Raw genomic sequence first — 22,572 nt, forward strand, 5'->3', positions numbered from 1 at the left:
CAACCCTGCTATTTGTTATGTTATGTTATGTTATTTATTTATTTCTATAGCGCACGGCTACTCAAAAAGAGTGTCCCGGCGCTTTAATGGAGAAAGAGACAATACTGCGACATAAAAAACATAACACCAGATAAAACTAACAGAAAAATGGGCCAGAGATTCACGGAGGACCGGCTACTGAGTGAACAGCCAAGTTTTAAGGCCTTTCCTAAAAGCTAGTAGGCTGGTGGCTCCCCACAGGGCCAGTGGTAAAGAGTTCCACAGCTGAGAAGCCAGCAGTCCAAAAGAGCGGCCTCCGAGGCGCGCTTTCTTTACCCGGGGGACAACAGCAAGGTGCATGGCTTCCAACCTCAGAGACCTGGTTGGATGGTAAAAGACCAGTCTCTTTTGGAGGTACTTGGCTCCCTCCTTGTGAAGAGCTTTGTAGGCCAAGGTCAGCGCATTAAAGGCGATCCTCTTGCGGATAGGAAGCCAGTGTAAAGTTACCAGCAAGCCCGAGGCCCTGGAGCGCCTGCTAAGGCCAAAGATTGCCCTTGCAGCGGCATTCTGTACCACTTGAAGCCGCTGCAACAAGTACTCTGGGAGGCCCAGGTAGAGAACGTTGGAGTAATCCAACCTGGACCCAATCAGAGCCTGGACAGTCAGCGTCCTGTGTTCCACGGATAACAGAGGAAGAAACCTCCGCAGCATCCTGAGGATGCCAAAGCAAATGCCCGACACCCCCAGGATCTGGGATTTCAAGGTAAGCCTGTTATCCATCTTCACCCCCAGATTCTTAGCAACCTGAGAGGAGCAGGACGGAGGGAACATATCCCGTGGCCACCAGGTCTGCCAATCTGGTTCTGTGTCGCACCCAAAGAAAAGTACTTCGGACTTGTCGGAATTGCACTTAAGGCTGTTTAGATGGAACCAGTGAAAAACAGCCCCAAGGCAATCCCGAATACTCTCCCCATCAAAGTCGCCTCCTCTCTTACAAGAGAAGAGGAGCTGGGTGTCGTCCGCATAGGATACGATCTGAGCACCATGCGACTCCACCAACGCCGCCAATGGGGTCATAATGATGTTAAAGAGGGTCGGGCTCAAAATAGAGCCCTGAGGGACCCCGACTCCCAGAGGCGGCATCACGGCGGAATCCGGCGGGGCCCAGATCGACTGCCGGCGGCCGGCTAGGAAAAAGGAAAACCAGTCGAACACCGTCCCCCGTAGGCCTATCTCGAAAAGTCTAGCGAGAAGACCATCATGGGGAACGGTGTCGAAAGCCGCCGACAGATCTAGCATCACCAGCATGACTTTGCCCCCAGAGTCCAGAACCCCTTTAATGGTTTCCGAGACCTCCAGGAGCGCAGTCTCAGTACTGAGATGGGGACGAAAGCCCGATTGGGTGGCGTGCAGGATGTCATTAGATTCAAGAAAGTTGGAGAGCACGCCTTGGACGTGCTTTTCCAGAATCTTCGTGAGGGCCGGCAGCAGAGAGATGGGCCTATAATTAACCGGGGCCTTCGGATCTAGACCAGATTTTTTGAGCAATGGAATCACCATCGCCTGCTTCCAGGCCTGCGGAACCACACCGAGCCTCAGCGAAAGATTTAAGAGCGGATTAGCCAACGGGTTGATCACCTCCGCGACTTTCGCCAGAAATTTAGCAGGGCATGGGTCGAGAGGAGAACCCGATTTTAAATTGCCCATAAGAGCCAGGGAGTCCGGAGCAGAGATAGAGGGAAACACACTCAACGTCGCCCCTGGCCCGGCCTGTGGCAGTGTGGTGGTGTCAGGTTCAGTCTGGCCCGCAGACACTGGTGCCAGGAATGACTCCTGAATGCGTTGGATCTTGCTCGTGAAAAAGTCAGCAAGGTCCGTGGCCCAGGTACCAGATGGTTTTTGGTCCGAGGTGTTAGACCAAGGTGAGGTGAATTCTCTCACAATGGAGAAAATCTCCTTGCAAGAGTTGGAAGCCGCATCAATTCTCCTGGCTAGATAAGCTTTTTTTTCCAAACGGATGTCCCGGTGATAAGCCTTAACCACCGATTTGTATGTCAACTTGGCAACAGTGTCATATTGTGCCCGCCAGGCTCTTTCGGCTACCTTGCACTGCTGCCGCGTAGCCGACAGTGCAGCGGTAAACCAAGGCGCAGAGACCCGTTTCGGTGTCGGGCGGGATGTTACTTCCGAGGCAAGATCGTTAAGCCTATCCAGTAGCCAGTCTTGCATGGTCTGCGGATCCCTGTCTAGATCACCTAAGAGAAGGCAGGGATGGGCCTCAGCTGCCTGGGCCAGCCTCTCCGGGGTAACACGATGGAAAGCCCTGTGGACACGACCCTGTTGATGTGCCGGGATAGGCACAGATTTAACTATGCCCTTGATCGCAAATTTTGCGAGGAAGTGGTCAGACCATAAGACAGGAGTGATCTCAATACCCTCGAGAGGGACAGATGAAAAGACCTGGTCCAGGGTATGCCCCTTCTCATGCGTAGGCTCCTGAAGGTAGGGGATGAGCCCCAGCGGGGTCAGCGCCTCCGAAAGTTTGGCTGCCGCCGGGTCGGATGAATCATCCATCCGGAAGTTGAAATCGCCAGCCACGATGAAATGTTCGGCTTTCAGGGCCAGCTCCACCAGCACCATATCCAGATCTTCAAAGAAGGTGCCGGGAGAGCCAGGCGGTCTGTATACAAGCAGTCCCTTAAAGGATTGGTGGGGCGACAGAGTGATAGAGAAGGCTAGGGTTTCCGAGCCACGGATGTCAATAGCTGGCAGGATCTCACAGGGAGTTCCTTTCCGGACCACTAGCGCTACTCCACCTCCCCTTCCGTTGGCTCTATCCTTTCTGAAGATGTTGTAATCGGGCGGGATTGCCAGGGCGACGTCAGGGTTAGAAGAGTCGCCCCACCATGTCTCAGTAAGCATGAGGCATAGTGGTTTATCTACATCGAGAAGCTCATAGATGTCCTGCGCATGTTTGCAAGCTGACCTGGTGTTCAATAGCATGCACCCGAAGCCCATACTAGAGCTGTTGGTGCTCGGCCGTAAGAAGAGCGAGCGGGTCGGGCGCCAACCACAACCCGGGCAACGGGATTTCCCATGGTAACGGCCAGGGAATACAGTACGACAGCCATAGCCATGAGGAAAGAATGAGCGAAGTTCGCCAGGGGAATAGCGCAAAACGAGGGTCCCAGGGGGACACATCCCTGATGGTAGAGTCCCACCCGCCGCTCCGCCCGCTTCCGGAACGCTGACGGGCGCAGACGGGCAGGACTCTGGCTTGACTCCGGCGAGAGTCCGGCGCTCCCGCTGCGCGTCACCGCTGCGCGCAGGAGGCGAGCTTTAAGTAGGGCTCACCTGTGTTGCAAAAGAGCGCTAGAGCGCTCCCACAAGTGGCACACTCGCTCCACACCACCCCCAAGATGGCGCCCGGCGCCAAACACGAAGGCTAAGAAGAAAATTACATAGCTCCGCGAAAAACGCGGTGGGGGGCCCAATTTAGGGTGCAAGTGAGAGGGCACACAAAGAACGTTCTAATAACAAAGTAAATGCAATTTAAAAGACAAAATGCAAAAAGCGAAATTTTAAAAGTTACAGCAGCGCTGAGAATGAAAATTTCAGCAGAATAGCGCGCTATTGGGCTTCTTAGATAGACTTTATGCCTCTGCACTAATGGTTTTCCAAATTAACCACTGGATGGAGGGGACAATATACTAAGAGGCAACACAGTACCCACTAAGAGAGAAAAAGCAGCGCCCTGGCAGAGGACAATTGACCGGAAGTGGAGGTTAGAGCAGTGCCCCGAGAGGGGTTCCAGGGAGGAAACAGCAACCTGAAAAATAGCACCAAAAAGCAGCGGCACCCTGAAAGAGTGCTATCTTGAGGGACAGAAGGACGCCGGAGGCTGTCACAGGCAGGGAGCTGCACCCTGATAAATACACACACTGACATGGTTTACAGAGGCAGGGGGCAGTACCCTAGGAATAGGCAGCACAATGAGGGGCAAGCTAGAACTGTACCCTGAACTGGAAGCAGATGGTGGTTACCACCCTGAGTGAAGGAAGCTTCAGAAAGAGGCAGCAGCAAAAGAGGAGGCTGCAGTACTCTCAAGTAGAAGACTGAATAACACCCTGAGAGGGTTTGCAGTGGAAAAGGGCAGAGTCTGGGAGACCGTGCGAGATAGAGAGAGTGCAAACGCATTCTGAGAGAAAGCACCATGAGTGAAAACATGGGGCAACACTGTAAGGGAGCTGCATTTAAGGGTTTCAAGTCAACAGACTTCACAGGGAGGAGACTGCAGCCCGACAGGTTCTAAAGCCATAGAGCAAGGGAGAAAGCTCCCTGTGAGCGGGTTTCCAGGGAGAGGCATCAAGCTGATAGATAGCAGCACCCTGATAGGATTTTAATAGGGGACAGTACACTGACAAGCACTGTGAAGCACTCCAAGTGAGAGCAGAAACCATGTGTTTGGGGCAGGGCAGGGAGGAGTCTCTAAACTGAGCTGCACCGAGGCAGAGGTAGGATCCCAACAGAGCCGCATGTTCAGTGACAGGACAGTCCCTTTAAAGGCAAGAGCACCACCTGCAGGGAAGGTGGGGTGCATCAGCAATTCTAAAAGAGTGACAGGAAAGCACATTCTGGAATTAATAAAACAGCACTCTGAACTTTCAGAGGGGAGAACGTCCAGGTACAGTGGGCAACACCGCAAGACAAAATAATGCACATAGGATGGAGAAAGTACAGCATGAAAAAATAAAGGAAAACACTTTGAGAGGAGACGAGAGTTGTACCCCTGAGAGAAAGAATGTTTAGCACATCAAGAAGAAAAGAGTGCCTTGGAAGTATACCAGCTCAGCAGCGTTTAAAAGTAGTACCCAGAAGATAGAACAGCACTATGAGGGTAAGTGTTTGAAACGGTGCCTTAGAAGATAGGGTGTTACTTATGAGATAGTGGTGGTGCCTAGGGAGAGAATACAGGACAGTATACTGAAGTCACTGGTAGTAATCTTGCATATGGAGGCCCCTAATGTAATCTTGTGCAATGCATTTTCTATTAAAACACTAATAATACTAGTAGCTCGGGCACCGTAGTGGATGGGCTGCATACTCACCCAGGTGGCCGCACTGGTGGGCTTCCCCAAGCGGGACCTGATTGGGATCTCCACCCTAGGAGATGCTATGCACGGAACAGTACTGAGATCGTTCCACTCTACAGATGGAATATCAGCTCCACTGCAGCCAGCTTCATAGATAACTTCAGCTCCGCCATGCACTTACCCACTACATTACTGCTCTGACTGTCCTCCCCGAATTCAATCCGTTAGAGTGCAAACTTCTTATGGGTGACCTGGGAGACCATAAAGTTGCCAAGACTTACTAAACACTTATATCACACCACCTGGACACCATTTTAGCCCTTATGGCTACATGCGAAATGGGTGTGGGGGGCTCTCGAGAGTCAGGACTGGACACACGCGTTGGTGACACCTAGGGCAGCTGCCATTGCAGCCCGGCTCATTCTGATCCAATTTAAATACCTCAACAGGGTTTATTTTACCTGCCATAGACTCTGCTGCATGGGTTTGATTGCTGGTGTGGCAATAGGGAGGGCACTTTTATTCACGGTGTGTGAAGCTGTCCTGAGTTACAAAGATTCTCGCGTGGAGTGACAGCCTGCCTAGGCGAGGTCCTCTCCCAGTCGATTCTGATGGATCCCAAGTTGACTCTTTTTCACCTCACTGACGGTTTGGTTGGTAACGGATATTGACTATCTATATTATTTTTGGACCTAACCATAGCTAAACGGGACATAGCGAGAGAGTGGGGAACTGAAACTCCTCCATCACTGGCAGATTGAGAGATGGGACTAGACCATTGAATGGGGTTGGAAATAGTGGTTTTAAGGCAAGGGGTTGACCCCAGAAACACCCTAAGGTATGGCAGAGGTGGGCAGACTACTGGCACATTGAATTGGACCCCACCCGACCCAGAGTACAAATGATGCAGGATGAAGTCCGGACCTTTGAGGGTTACGTACGGGCTCGAGGGGGCGGAGTGTGGATGGCTGTTAACAGAACATTGTTGTGTTTTATTGTTGGCTGAGGGGTGGGCGATGGGGGGGGGGGGGGGTGGAGTATGTACGTGCAGGTCTCTCCTTTTTGCCTTCTAATATGATAAATCATTGTTTAGTTGTGTGTTGGCCCATCCGGCCTTATTTTTGTAGGCATCGCACAATAAATAAAAAAAAATAAAAAAAATTATAAAACTAGTAGCACGGGAAGATTGCATTGAACATAAGTAGCTCTTGTTACAGATAAGGTTGGAGACCCTTGGTATAGAACACAATATGTCGCATGTAAAGTGGGTCTGCGTGGATACTGTGAGGAAGATTTAATTAAGGTACAGCAAGGATGACCCAAAATCTATTTGGAAAAGATAGAAGGCTAAAAGATGAAGCAATAGAAGGAGAAGGTGCCGGATGAGAGGAGGCTTAGACAGGAATAAGAAGATATTGGACGAAAAGGGTGTCAGAATGAAAAGGGTGGGATGAAAGGAGAGAAGGCAGAACAGCAGGAAAGGAAAAAGGTAGAAATGGAGCGTACGAGTAGTTCAGCTAATGTAGTGTAACCTTTGGAAATGCAATTTTATTGAGTGACGCCAAACGTTATATGGCAACACTTTATATAGATAATTAATAAGACGGATCTTATTTCACATCCATTGCATGGTGTCTTATCTTTGACAAATTCAACAGTAGTAGACAAAGGTAATGTAATTCCCATCTTGTTAATTTCTGTTCAACACAGCAAGAAAGTTGGGGCAGTTGTGCCCCTAAAGTACCATAATAATGTGATTTTTCTTCTTCAGGCGACAGGTTTCCTTGAGTTAACAGCTTATCATATGGGGATCTGAAGTACAGTAGTTCAAGTCCTGAAAAAGCAAATGGTTTCCCATCGTTTTGCTTTGACAAATCGAGCAGCTGTAAATACATTGTGCCACAGTAAACGCTGAAATTTGTCATAAAAGGTATGTTTTATCCATTGTGGCTACGATGCTAATTTGCTCCCTTTTGTTTTGAAGGGCAGAGCACGTTTGTCTGTTTAGTATTAAACTTTACATCTCGTGGACTAACAGCAAGAGATAACCAATTAGCAAAAACGAGTTCTTTATCTAGGAGTTTGCAACGAGTATTTAGATTTAGAAGTAAGTTATTTTAGAACTACAATACTAATGCCATATTAAAATGCTTTTCTAATTGTTTTTACACAGCAACTGGTTTGGAATAAAACATTTTACTTGAAGATTTTGATGCTACAGACACTATGGCTTCATATTCTATTACATAGCATATGTTGGTGCTCTCCAATCAGGTGAGGATCACTTAATCCTTGTTAAATTCGAACCTGCAAGTGGTACGGATATTTCCATAGCTGTTACCTTAGCCAACTGAGGTTTTTTTTTTATAGCTGCTTAGAAAGCCAACAATCCACAAGGAACTGAAATTAAGAGAGCAATTTTAGGTTACATGATGCAACAGTTCTGAAAAAGCAGGTATTCTGAACTAATTTAAGGCATATTTGTTTAACTGTAGCTGTTTTTCTTTTTTGACTTTCATAGAAGGTAGACTATTATGTAGGTTTTAAATGGTCATTTGTGTCTTACTTCTTTGGCTGTACATTGGAGTTAGCATTGTATCCCGTCCTTTTCCATCTACTTTAAGCTCTTTCATTGGATGACTTTGTTGTAGGTTTTAATGTTCTGCTTTGGATTGGCTGTTTTCCTCCTTATTGTTCTGTTCGTGTTCCGCCCTATGAGCATAGCTCTTTTACCGTGAATTTGAATGGATGAGTGGATTCCTTCCACTACTGACGTCAAGGAACTATTTTTCTTTTTTACATTTTTCTTTTTATATTTTTCTTTTTATAATTTTCTTTTTATATTTTTCATTAGCAACAGACTTTTGGCACTCAACAACAGCATATGACCTTCTCAAGTTCTTCCAGGATCTCTTTTCACTTTCTTGCCTTTCAGTCCTGTTCATTAACTCCTCCTCTTGTTTTCCTCATCTCAGTCCTTACTAATGAGGCTGATGCCTCAATGGGTGCACCACGGTTTTTCTTTTTTTCACCATATAATTACCCCCTTTAACCATAGTCCCCCCTCCTAACTCAGAAATAAATGGGGAACTAAGGAAGTGGGACTTTCTGCTTGGTGATTTCTAAAGTGAGTTGTTATTTTAATAAAACTGACTGTGCTGAGCCAGCGCTTATTTTTATGTATAAATATGTTTTTAAAGAAGCCCTAAACCTGTTCTAGTAGTCCGGCGACAAAGGTTTCCTGCCCAGTGGCATTCCTCCAGCTGTGCGCTAAGATTCTATTCCTAACAACCAGGTGTTGTAATATTCCTATGTGCAACTAGCTACAGGAACTCGCCTCTGAATGTGCATCAACCTCACTAGCAACATCAGAAAAATCCCTCGGTTTAACTAAGTATCAATATGCGAGCCCGAGCAAACTTATTACTGCTAAATCTCCTTACTAGCAACTCCAGCTACTAAAAAAAAACATTAGTTCCCCAGACAGGCTTCTGGGCAGAGGTTCAGGCCTTGAATGATGTACTTCACAGACATGACTGGCACCCCTGATCACAGTACAGCATGGTGCAGCCATTGATTGCCTGTATGGTAGCATGTCTGACCCATATGGCTAGAAACCTGGGAACCCCAGTTCAGTTACTAGGAAAAATAGATATCTGTTGAGGAAACAGTGTCCTGAAACAAGTGGTCATTGTCCCCAAATTTAAGAAACCCAATACAAAACGAAAACATTAGGGGGCCGATTCCAATCCTGGAAAAAGGCTGTACGAATCGTTGTACGGAGCGTTTTCTCCATACGACTCGTACCCGGTAAACTTTCCGTACAACCTAGGAAGTACGATTCGTACAGAAAGCCTATTTCCATACGTTTCGTACAAAAGACCATACGGGTAAAAAAAAAAAAACGACGATTCTGATCCGGAACAGCTTGTACGCGACGTCCGGACGTATTCAGCGGTTTCTGGCCCAGCAGTACGATTCGTCCCTACGTCACTCCGTACGGCTCTTTTCTTACAGGAGCCAAACACAGCCGGAAAAGCAGAGTCCTACGCAAACCGCTACGCAACAGAGCCCCGGTACGCGACATACACACCATGAACCCCATCGTACGTGTCATCCCGGTCCTCCTAGCCTACGACCTGGTGCACCGGACCCAACACACACGCCGCAGAAGGTGAGAACAACACCCTGGGGCCGGGGTGGGGGTGAGAGGCAGGAAATATACCCCATACCCAAATCCAAACCTATAATATGGAGCCCATACATTACCACCAGGGTCTGGTCACTTGGGGGGCGTGTCCAGCAACCCCTGTGTACTGCAGCTACGGAAGTGGACGTGTACGGTGCGTTGCACACGTACCCCTACGGCACCAGTAGAATAGTGATACGGACCGTACACACGCAATGAATGCGTGGGTACGGTGCGTTTCACACGTACCCCTATGGCACCAGTAGATTAGTGATACAGACCGTACACAGGCAATGAATGCGTGGGTGCGGGTCGTTTCACACGTACCCCTACGGCACCAGTAGAACAGTGATACGGACCGCACACATGCAATGAATGCGTGGGTACGGTGTGTTTCACACGTACCCCTACGGCACCAGTAGAACAGTGATACGGACCGTACACACGCAATGAATGCGTGGGTACGGTGCGTTTCACACGTACCCCTACGGCACCAGTAGAACAGTGATACGGACCGTACACACGCAATGAATGCGTGGGTACAGTGCGTTTCACACGTACCCCTACGGCACCAGTACAATAGTGATACGATGCGTACACACGCAATGAATGCATGGGTACGGTGCATTTCACCCGTACCCGTACGGCACCAGTACAATACTGATACGAGCCGTACACACGCAATGAATGCGGGGGTACGGTGCGTTTCACACGTACCCCAACGGCACCAGTACAATAGTGATATGATACGTACACACGCAATGAATGCGTGGGTACGGTGCGTTTCACATGTACCCGTACGGCACCAGTAGAATAGTGATACGGACCGTACACACGCAATGAATGCGGGGGTACGGTGCGTTTCACACATACCCCTACGGCACCAGTAGAACATTGATACGGACCGTACACACGCAATGAAAGCGGGGGTACGGTGCGTTTCACACGTACCCCAACAGCACCAGTAGAATAGTGAAACGGACCGTACACACGCAATGAATGCGTGGGTATGGTGCGTTTCACACGTACCTCCAGGGCACCAGTACAATAGTGATACGGACCATACACACGCAATGAATGCGGGGGTACGGTGCGTTTCTCACGTACCCCTACGGCACCAGTAGAATAGTGATAAGGTGAGTACACACGCAATGAATGCGGGGGTACGGTGCGTTTCACACGTACACCAACGGCACCAGTACAATAGTGATACGAGGCGTACACACGCCAGGAATGGAGGTCTACGAGTCGCACAAGGATGTCCATCAAGTACTTGTCATTGCATACTTTCATATGCAGGCCCTAGGTGTGCCAGCCAGTGATATTGCACAGGTCATCTCATCTAGTTGCACAATTGATGTGTGATGACCTGTGTACACATGTCATGTGTGATGGGGCACTATGTGGCACACATCACCTTGACACTTGCCACATGTGTCTGTAGTCCAACTGTGTCATGCACAGCAGCAGTGGGATGGCACAGTCATCACCACCCACACCTGTCTCCTGATGCCAGGGACAGAGACACTATCAACTGACATGTCACGATCAGCGTGCCCCTATGTGACTATGTCAGGTGTGTGTCATGTGTTCCCATGAGCTTGCTGTTAGTGTTCCGTCAACTGCATCTGTTGTTGTTGCATCCAACATGGGTCTGTGTGGAGATGGGCATGGCACACATCTACGCACATCATGCCACATGTGGACTACCACGGCTGTAGGGTCTGTGTGATTCGGACATCATATTTTCCCAGGCATACATGTCTGCGTCGTCTCAATGGCTGTGTTTTTTTGTTTTCACGTGTACCCCTTCATCGCAATGTGTTTCATATGTACATTTGACATTCCATGTGACCTGTGCGTGTGCCTTGCAGTCAACTTTCTGGATGAGATGACCTCCTTCCAATGCAGCTATGTGGATGTGTGTCACTCCGGTGATATCTCTGGCAGTTCACTCAGACTTGCCCCCAGCTCATTTCAGGGCATGTCATGTAAACTTGACAATCAACAGGTGTATCTGGCTTTTCGTAGGAGTGCCAGCAAGCTGGCATATGTGTCCTGGATGTATTGCACACACCAGACTCCATAGTTACCTGATGGTTAGTAGCAGTTTAGCATGTGCTATGTTCATTGACATTGATGTTGGCAGACTCTCAATCTTCATTATTCCTAACAATGTCCTGCAGGGCACCGCCTGTCCCAAGACCAATGCCAGACTTGGCTGCCATGAGGGAACATGCCTGCATCCAACGTTACAGATTCACTCGACAGTTGATTGAGGACTTGACCGACAATCTGGCACCACACCTCCAACCGCGACACAGGTATCCTACTGCGCTGACCCCCAAGATTTAAGGTGATGGCAGCCCTACATTTTTTTGCCGCCGGTACTTTTCAATTGACCATAGCTGATGTTGGTGGGATTTCACAGACAATGTTCAGCCGTGTCCTGCGTGATGTTTTGGCAGCCATGTTGGAGCACCTTGATGAATTCATCAAATTTCCTACTCCTGAGGAGTTGACAGATGTCAAGGGTGATTTCTATGCCCTGGGAGGGATGCCCCAGGTCATTGGGTCCATTGATGGGACACATGTGGCTTTGGTACCACCACAGGCACCATAAACATTACCACTTAATAAATGCCCTTGTGGTGTGTCTTGCTAACATGCCGATTTCCCATGTCTGTGCACGTTTTCCAAGATCAGCACACGATGCCTACATCATGAGGCGTAGCAGGGTGCCACAAATGATGCTGCAGCTGCACAACGAACGAGCATGTCTTGTTGGTGGGTATACTCTGTTTGTCCTGTGTGTTGCGGTATCTTTGGCTCTTACGTTATCTCCTGACCCACTTATTTACATGATGTTTCCATGTAGGGGACTCTGGATATCCCAACATGCCGTGGCTAATGACACCTCTCCGCAACCCAAGAACAGCTGCAGATGACTGGTACAACAATGCACACGGGCAGACCAGGCGAGTGATTGAGAGGACGTTTGGCCTCCTGAAGAGCCGATTACTGTGCCTTGACAAGACAGGCGGGTCCCTCCCATACGCACCAGAGAAGGTCTGCAAAATCTTCATTGTGTGCTGCATGCTGCACAACATGGCCATTGAGAAGCCAGTGCCACTCATCCTTGATCCTGATGAGCAGCAACATCCACCCGTGGAGAATCCAGGGCTTGGTCACGAGGCAAGTGATGAGGAGGAGGAGGAGGATGATATCCGGAGTCAGCTCATACGCAACTTCTTCTCATAATGGGGTATGAGTGTGCAAGCTTGTAGCATTGAGTGGCATGTGTTGCAATGTGTGTGTCCAGCTGACTGAATGCAAAGTGACTTTGATGTGTGTACTGATGTGTCACTCGAGTGATGATGTCATGACACACAGTTTTGCAGAGAGACTTCCTTTGAAATTTGCATGTGTCCAAGATTGTTCATGTTTCGTAACTGACCATGTATGCGGCGAGATTTGTTTTAGGTGACTTCTTGTGTGTCTGTCATTCCCAGGTTTTTGCGCCTGTTGTCTGCTCATGTCATCTTTGTTCTCCTGCTATTCCTCATGAGGATGCAACGTGTGCTGAATCAGCGTTCCATGCACGTACATGTGGAAATGTTTGGGTAAGGATTGTAGCAAGGCTTTTTGGTGGTGGTACGGGTTGGGAATGTGTTGGGACTGCTTCTGTGCATGTTGTGGTACCATGCATACATGTCTTCTCACCATGGAGCATATAACATGTAGCATCACTCCCATGACATGATAGTCATCCTTCTTGACAGTCATCTGTAGTGGAGTGTGGAGTCTGATGAAGGCATCAATGTGCGTAAACCTTGCCTCTGAAACACTGCGGATGCTACGGGTGGACATAGTGTGGGACATCACAACAACAGGCTCTATGGTGAATTGCAGCCTCTCCGTGTGCAGCAGGATGTATTTGGCTTATCCCCTTAACTTGTGTGCCAGTTCATTGGGATTTACAACATCCGTGTTGTGAAGGGGGGGGTCCAGCGTATGTCCCACATGTTCTGTCAACTGACCTGTGAGTCTGTTCGTATGGATGCATTTCCCTTTGTGTGAGTTTGTGTAATAAAGGTGTTCAGCACAATCCAAAGTGCCTCATCTCTGTCACTGCAGATCTCTTGCCAGTTTGCATGCGTCACCTATGGCATAATTGTCAAAGATTTAGCATATGAGTGTATGTGTACTTCGGCAACATGCATGCAGTTCTTCATGGCTAATAATCTCTATTGTGCATGAAGTACCTGGATGTGTATGTATTTGTGCAGGTTGCTCCCCACAACGGGACGCCTGCTGATGGTGTGTCTCCTGTGCGCAGCTCCGCATTTTGTTGCCTGATCCTGTGGCCGTAATTTTTGGGGATTCTTCATACATTTTCTCAGAGTGACCCATGGGTAACCTGACACTCCTTCCTTTACATACACCTGTTGCACTGTGCCGTTCTGTCCTCCTTGTCTTTGTGTGCTACTTTTTGCCTAGTTTCTCACCCCTTCCGCCTGCTGCTGCCTCACCTGCGGCACCGCCCCACCGAGTGCCCTGATTCTGCAACCCACACGCCTCCAAAATGCTTCTCCCTTCCCCCACCACCCATTCTTAATGCAGCCAGCAGCTTGTCTGTGCCACTGTTGTGCCAACGCCGTGCCAAAGGCAGGACCATCTGCGCCTGCAACGTGCACAGTGCACAACCCTCTGGTCCTTGCATGACCCACGTCACACAACAGGCTCATGCTGCAGCCACCCTCCAAGCAATGTCCACCAGACAAGCAACTGCCTGCTATCCGGCAACCCCTAAGCGCACACACGACACCTTTGCATGCTGAGTGTGCAACTCCAACTGCCTACACAGCGCTGCCCCGCCTACCAGACCCTGTCAGAACAATCAGGTCATGTGCCTCCTACTCCACACCCGCTCCGTCCACCAGCACGCCATTGGACTCTGTTACCTCCTCAACACAACAGCCCCACAAATCACCTTCATGACAGTAACCTGGATAAAAGCATCCTCAGCACACAACTCTTTCATTGCCATCTCTGACGGATACAAGATCACCCGCAGGGACGGCACCAACAATCCCGGAGGATGAATTGCAATTTATTCACAAGTACACCCTCAGAGTCACAAATCCGGTTTTGCACCAACCCCCTGGCAACCCTCAAAGTAACACTCATCTACAGATCTCCAGGCCTACATCCACAATTTCGCAAAGCCATCAACACATACATCTGCACGCACGCCCTCACCTCCACAGGCTACATGTGGCTGAGGGCCAGTAACTTCTTGCTGGAGGAGAACCACACCACCATCCATCATTGGTCCATCAACATTTGCATCCACGTCTCCGACAAGCAACACACTGCCCCACACCCCGCTACCGATCCCCCAAAGATGCTTGATGTAAGTCACCACAGACAAGCTGTGTGGGACACTCGAACAAACACCCCCGCCACACCCTGCAACCTCATACACTGGATCAGCAACTGATCCAACAATCTTGCCACATTGACGGACTTTCCTGTGAAGCACAACAACAGTTAAGCCACCTGGGACAAGGCAGACCTATTGGACTCATACAGATCTAGCCGGACTCTTGTGCAAACCTTGCAACACAAAGAACCATCAGTTACCTTACAGCCCTGGAAAACACCACACACAGCCATCACCATATCATTAGCAAGGACAAGTGGAGATCCTTCAGATAGGGCCGAGGCACCAAAACAAACGACATAAAGGAGCTCATCAGCATTGTGAGTGAACTGACAGCAGCTCTCCATCCAAAAGACACCCCACCCTTGCAAGGCAGATCAAATCCCTTGCAACTTTCTACCACTGCAAGTTCATGGACATACACGACAGCCTTGGCACACGGAGGCAGACAGCACTATTATCCGCGGGACTAACCCCCCTCAGGTTCTGGACTCCCGTCAGCAGCAAATACACCACCTGGCTCATGTGCACCATCCACTCTGGCTCTCCATCAGGCCCCTTCCCACACAACATCTCAACCACATAATTCCCCATCGATGAAGCCCACGTCCAGCACGTCATGAATGTCTCCTTTGAGTTTGCCACATTCCATGGGAGCTGGAGGCATGCAGAGACCCAGGCCCTTCTTAAACAATGGACGGCAGTACCGCAGGATCTCCTGGAACATGACCCTGCTTCCCTACCCAGCAAATGTCATCAGGAAGACACTCAACGAGCAACTGACAAACTTCCTCCACGCAAACAGCTCCAGGCAACCGGCACCAGACCATCTTCCACAGTAATCACACCACTGCAACCGTCATAATTGCCACCACCAACGACAACTTTGCCCTGCTCAACAATGGTGAGACCACCCCCCTTGACCTCTCAACGGCATTCTACACCATGTGCTAACACACTGTCAGCTCACACATCTCCAACACTGGTATCCAGAGGAGGGTCCAGGATTAAATCACCAAGAAGCTCACCAGCAAGGCCCAGGGAGACGGCCTCCACCCTTCAGCATGTGGTACACTGGGGTCATCTGGACCATGCCCCAGGGCTCATCTCTCAGTGTGATGATCTTCAATGTCTCCATGACCCCCCTCTCCACCATCACATGTGCACACGTCCTCATCATCATCTCGTATGCCATTGACACCCAGCTGCTCCTCACCCTCACCAAAGACCCAGCCATTGCCAGATCCAACCTTAAAGAAGACATGAGATCCGTTGACGAATGGCTGAACATCAGCCACCTGAGGCTGGACTTGGAGAGGACTGAGGTCATCATCTGAGGATTGTGCCCTTACGGCTGGGTCAACTCCTTGTGTCCCACTGGCCTGGGCACCGCACCCAGTGACCACGCACGAAAGCTGGTGTTCATCATGGACTCATCGCTCACAATTACCATGCAACTCAACACCATCTGTACCTCATGCTGCAACACCCTCCGCATGCTGCAGATAGATCCATTCCAAGGCAAGACAGACAATCCCCCAGGTCCACGACACCAGCCGGGTCAACTACAGCAACGCCCTCTACGGGGGAACAGCAGCAAAACTGCAGGAGAACTTGTCCACATCCAGGGTGCATCCGCACACCTCATCTTCAACATCCCCTGCCCCAGCCACATCACCGTCCACCTGAGATAGCTACAATGGCTCACCGTCTGCTGCAGGATCACCTTCAGACTCCTCACCCACACTCAGGAGGCAGTCCACAACCCCAGACCCAAAACCGACCTTGGCCCAACTCCGTGCAGACAACCTTGCCCTGGCCTCCATTCATCACATCCACAGAACAACTGCATGCAGGAGATAGTTCTCCCACCTCACCAAACAGATCTGGGACTCCCTCCCCAGGCACCTCCACATGACCCATGACCTCTACGCCTTCATGATACTCTTCCAAATTGGTCTGTCCGAGCAGTATTGCAAGCCCCCCTCAGCAGCTTGAGGCCATCACTGGTGAGTATTGGGCTCAATGTCTGTATTTGATGGTACATTGTGACCCATATGTGTCCTCGACCGGACTCAGATCCCAGTGTATGGTGGCTGGAGTTAGTTCCACACTCAGGCATACTTTGACATATCCCCACACGTATGTTGTGGACTCATGCGAAATGACTGCAACATAATTTTTATTTTTTTATTTTTTATTATAGGTCTGGGGCGTGAATTGTGCAAGAAAAAGGTGCAATACAGGGACCATAGAATCCAAAGTTCCCAGGGGGAGATGGGATCCTTGATATTTGAAAGCAGCAGAGTCCAGACCACAGTGTTTGGCATCATTGGTCAGACTGTCACCAGCAAGTCCATGTGGCAGAGAATGTCAGTCAATGAGGTGATGCTGTTGCACATGAAGGCCAGGTGCCAGGCCAGGTGACCTAGGAGATGTGGATGGGCCGCTGCCTCTCACGGTCTTTTCTGTGGATGACCCACCTTCCTCAGAGGACCCTCAGATGCAGGCCTTGACGATGCTTGGGACGCTCCATCGGACAAATCCTCCTCCTCCTCCCTCCCTGTGGCTGGTGGTGGTCTTCGCCTGGTGGCACAGGGAGGGTTGCCCATGTTGTCTGCGATCCGACAGAGTGAATGGCTTATGTCCCTTTGCACCGCCAGGAGCTTAGCCAGTCTTGCCTCCATCCGTTCTTGGTGTTCTTGTTGACTGGCGTGTTGCTCGGCCTGCTGGTTCTTCATCTCTGTGATGGTCCCCTTTATCTCTGTGAGTGTCCCAACTACCTGGCTGATCTCTCTGGTGTCACCCCAGTATGCCTCCATGATGTTGTGTATGTGTGACATACCGGTCTCTTCAGCTGGCTGGTCAGGTTCTCGCCTCCGCCTGCCTCCACTCCCACACCCCTGCCCACACGAGCCTGGCCTGCCGTTGTGGGCACATCCGGTCTACGGGACCCCCGAGGGATGGCAGTGGTGGTGGTGTCTGCCTCCTCCTGGTTGCCCGGCGAACCTTGTCCCTCCTGGTCAGACTGGCTCAGTTGTTCACTGCGGACAGGGCTCCTTGGTGTCTCCTGGGATGTGGCAGGAATGGGGGTGGTGGTTGGCACAGATGTTCCTGAACCAGGTGCTGAAGGGCCTTGAACAGCAGAGGGTCGGGGTCATCCGTGGAGTGTTGAGAGGCATCGCAGCCAGTGGGATCTGGTTCCTCCTGGGTCTGGGACTGTGATTCTTCACCCCCCATTGTTGGGGGGAGATTCATCACATTGCCCTGTGTGTTAGAGACAGACAATGTTAATGCTGTTTCATGCAACATCCATGTTTCATACACATTCTAGTTGGCACTGTTCCTCCAGGTAGTTGTATGTGCCTAGCATTCTCCTCAATGTTCACTTGTGGATGGGTATGTTGCGGGGGATAGATTGATATGTGTTCCTGAGTCTTTGACTTGTTGATTTTTGGCTTGGATGCTTCTTCGGCTATGTATTGGTTTTGTTGTGTTACAAGTCCATTGTGACAGTGGGTAAATCCATTGCCTGTGCCGGGGGTGTCTGCTTGTGTAAGGGGTGTGTGTGACAGGGCCTGCTGGTGGGTGTAGTGTGATTTGGCACTGGGGCTCCCAGGTGATATAGCTGTCCCCCATGGAACATGCTGCCATGACAGTGAGTGGGAGTTCCTGTCCTAGATATCTGACCTTGTTGTCTTGGTGTTTGTGTTTGCACTGGTCACAGGAGGGCCTTGTGCTGCCTACACCAGGGCCCAGTGTCAGCTATCTTGTCAGTACTTTCACAGTCCTTGTGCATTGAGCATGATGCATGGGTATGTAGCTGGGCCATATGGGATGAGGGCAGTTGTGTCTGATTTGGAGTTCAACAATGCATTTTGTGACACCCACCCTCCCAGCATACCGGGCATCCAATCTTGGGTTAGTGCTTCGTGTAGCATGGGACATAGCATGGCCTTGCTTTGTCAATGGGGCATACACATGTTAGTGGCATTAGCGTTGTTTTCGACTGTGGTTCTGGCCAGTGAGTGTTTGGGGGTAGTTGCGTGCATTTTGGGGTGTGGATGCCATTACCCCCATGTTACAGAAGTTGTTTATGTACTCACCAGGCTCTGGAACTCATTGAAGTCCATGTACTCCCACCGGCGGAAGCAGGGCCATCACCTTCTCCTCCCAGGGATGGAAATGTACTGGTCTGCGGGGCCCACCACCTCCAGTGATGTTGCTCTGGGCGTAGTCGTCATTCATTTTTCGCTTGACTGACCTCCGCAGATCGTACCACCTGGCTTGGCATTCAGTCCTGGTCCTTCTGATGTGTGCAACAGCATTCACCCTATCGACGATCCTCTGCCCCAGCCGTGATTTTACAGCTATGCTGGACTGTCTGACCAATGTTCCAAACAGCTGTGGCTCGACTCTGATGACTTCATTGACAAGGATCTCCAACTCCTCCCTTGTGAACTTTGGATTCTGGTCTGTGGGCATGGTGTGGGGTGAGGGTGTGGATGGTTGTGGGTCTGAATGTGAAGTTGTGGGTCTGAATGTGAAGAGGGGGTATGTGTGAAGGAGGTTGTGTGAAGGTGTATATGTTAAGGTGGATGGGTGCAGTTGTTGGTGTGTGCTCTCTAGCTGCAGTGAGTCTGTTGCAAAGGCTCATGGTTTGTGTGTGTGGGCCCTTTTTATTGGTCCATTTGTGGGTGGGCCTCAGTTTGAATTTTTGGTGGGTGTGTTATAAGGGGTGGTTGTGAGTTTGCCCCGTTGTTTGCCTGTTTGGATGTGGCCAGGTCAGTCATTTCCATGTTTTGTGCACTGTAGACGTGTTTTGTGGTGTTGTGCGAGTCGAATAGACCATCCTTGTGCTGTTTTACATTGCCTATGTACGGTGCGTACATACGCGATGTTGTTGTGAGGTGCGTACATATGTGATGTTGGGGTACGCACCGTACATACGCGATGTTGTAAGGTGCGTACATACGCGATGTTGGCGTACGCACCGTACATGTGCAATGTTGGGGTTCGCACAGTACATACGCGATGTTATTGTAAGGTGCGTACATATGCGATGTTGGCATAGCTCCGTACATGCACGATGTTGTTGTAAGGTGCGTACATACGCGATGTTGGGGTACGCACCGTACATTCGCGATGTTGTAAGGTGCGTACATATGCATGGGGGGGCCTGTATGACTCGTACCCCTGTACGACTCGCACCACGGGAACAACTTTTCCCGGGATACGAGTCGTACAAAGTTTGCTTCGTAGCGGGTAAAGTCATTCCCCGTGTACGGGACGTTTTCCGTACGAATCCTAAATCGGAAAGCCGGTCCGGATTGTACTTGTACGGTCGGACTGTATTTTTAGGATTCGTACGGAAAATGTTCGGGTCCATTTCGTACAACTTTTCCCGATCAAATTCGTACGGATTGGGCTGATCCGTATGTATTTTTCCCGTACGAATCGTACTTCACGGGTGGGACGAGACTTGTACGATTCGTACGGGAAAAATTACGGATACGAGTCGTACGGAAAAAAAAAATACAGGATCGGAATCGACCGCTAAGCGGCTGCAAATGCAAATATCAAATTACCCCACCCTTTGGTGGCATTCAGGAAGATATTGAAGACTTGTGTATTTGAAATGTAACTGTAGCTTAGTCAAATGATATGTTTTATTTAAGGAATTGTGCATTGTGCATTCATTGACCGTCTGTAATGATTTGTCTTTGCAAAGGTATTCAATCAAATGAATAATAAGCTGGCATGGTGCCAAGAGTTTGGTGATGCCCTTGACTGAATTAAATGAGATTTAGAAACACCTGATAGTTGTTGTCAAGGTGAGTGCTTTCTACAATCCAGTAACGATAGGCCTTGTTTGTAGCACACTGCACAGCACTGGAACTACACAGTAACAACACCGGATTAAGGTGTGAGCCCCTGATCCAGGTATTGCCCAGAGGATTTGTATACATAAGACTTCTGGAAATGGACATCTGTTTCACAGCTCTGTATCAAAACACGATTGTGGCTAGGATGGTGAAATCCCAAAAAAGGATGAAACAGAAGGTCGTCACAACAATATCGATGAACAAGATATTGAAAGATAAGTGCATAGAGGGAGGTAAGGCTTTACTAGTCTTAATTCCACATCTACATACCTTGAAGAAATTATATATATCTAGATCTATATATGAGAGAGTTTGGCATAGAAACTATTTAGAAACAAATCTTTCAATAATTTGTCCCTCAATATTGTTGTAACAATATTCTGTCTAATAGGTAATCGAGATTCGATATTCCGAGACCACATCTCAAAAACATCAGGGTGAGCCAATCCATCTGCGTGGTTTGCGCTTAATATATTCCACCCTTTTCCCTCATGTTCGGAGTGACTTCAGGGACCATGGCCACTACTGCATCAACTTTCTTCCTTTTATAACCCAGGGAGAGATGTTTTTCTAATATACTGCTCGAGGGCCGGCTTTAGTGCGGTTGGCGCCCGGTGCGACAATGTTTGTTGGCACCCCCCCCTATGATAACCTCCGTCACAGACTCCCTCACTGCCAGCCTTTAACAGTGACTATCGTCTCCATAACCACTCTCTCGCAGATGCATTAAATTAGTTTTATAGCACCACCCGTACCAGTGTAGGGTGTCATTTTACATCACACACAGACAATAATACATATGTAGATCAGTGTTTAGGAAATGTTACATAACGCACAGGATTATGAGGTGTAAGAGTCACCTGTTATCCATACTGGTAGGCAGTACAGTTTAAGTGTGCTCGGTCGACAAAAGCACAAACTAAGGATTTACAACTTAACACTATGGTTGGGGGTTGTTTTTACTAATAATAATTAATTTCCATCCAAATAAACCATTTTTGAAACATTAGGGTAATGAAAAACTGGGGGGAGGAGGGGGTAAATCAGAAAGCTCTAATCTATACCTTGCATTTAGCATTTAGCTCTTTTGATGACAGTTAATAACTCACTGCTCTATATTAGATTTTTAACTGATAAAATGCAAGTAACAAAATGATCTGACAAAAGCACTAACCACTGACCTATTTATATTATATGCACTCTGTAATCTGCATAATACACTTTCTTTGTAGTAAGCATATTAATCCTCTGTGCTACCTTACAATTAGTCAAAACTTCCTCTAGACAAAACTACGCTTTAGATCCAGGAAGAACATTAATCACCTGGAGTTATCTTGACGTTTTTATGGTTTCCTGAATATTTCTTGAGGCCGGAAAACAGCAACAGGGGCTTTTATAACCTAATATACTTGCAAACACGGCGCCCCCACCCAAAGTCAGCGCCCTGTTGGTGGCACCGATCGCACCGCCCTAGAGCCGGCCCTGTGCTGCTCCTCTACTATTCACCGATGAATAACATCCATCATGCCTCAACTTTTGTTGGTGGAATAACATCTGTGCACTCATAATCTGGCAAACGTTGTCAGATAATTACCTGCATCCAGCGATCTCCACGGTTATCCATTGCTGGGCAGATCGTCAACTTGCAATTTGTAGTCTTCACGAGATCTGTGAACTGCTTTAGAAAAATGCAGTTATCATCCATACTGTGGGAGCAAATGGAATAAGTTAAAACATTGATTGACGGTCCAGCAAACAAATCTGCTTATTAGTAAAAATTGTCAACATACATAAAAGTACATCCAAAAATGATTGCTGGATGGAGAAAGAAGCAGACCAATAGATTATATCACAGTGAGTTAGATTTTGTAATTATGACAAAGAGAGAAATTTGTTTTCCCACAAGCTAACATATCTTCAGTATGCCTACAGTACAGATTATGAAGTGGGGGTTCTGATGTATCTTCAATGTTTCCCCTT

The 22,572-nt window shown here is 48.9% G+C and overlaps 1 protein-coding gene across 1 annotated transcript in view; it reads right to left on the reverse strand.

Moving 5' to 3' along the window:
- LOC146867920 (protein-arginine deiminase type-3-like) overlaps positions 1 to 22,572 on the reverse strand; it is a 406,190-nt gene that overhangs the window by 133,188 nt on the left and 250,430 nt on the right. The window contains exon 9 of the mRNA XM_085608648.1: positions 22,187 to 22,298. Within this exon, the coding sequence (XP_085464774.1) occupies positions 22,187 to 22,298 (112 nt within the window). The remainder of the gene's footprint in view (positions 1 to 22,186; positions 22,299 to 22,572) is intronic.

The sequence above is a fragment of the Triturus cristatus genome, chromosome 1_2 (assembly GCF_964204655.1).
Source record: "Triturus cristatus chromosome 1_2, aTriCri1.1, whole genome shotgun sequence".
Lineage (NCBI taxonomy): Eukaryota > Metazoa > Chordata > Amphibia > Caudata > Salamandridae > Triturus > Triturus cristatus.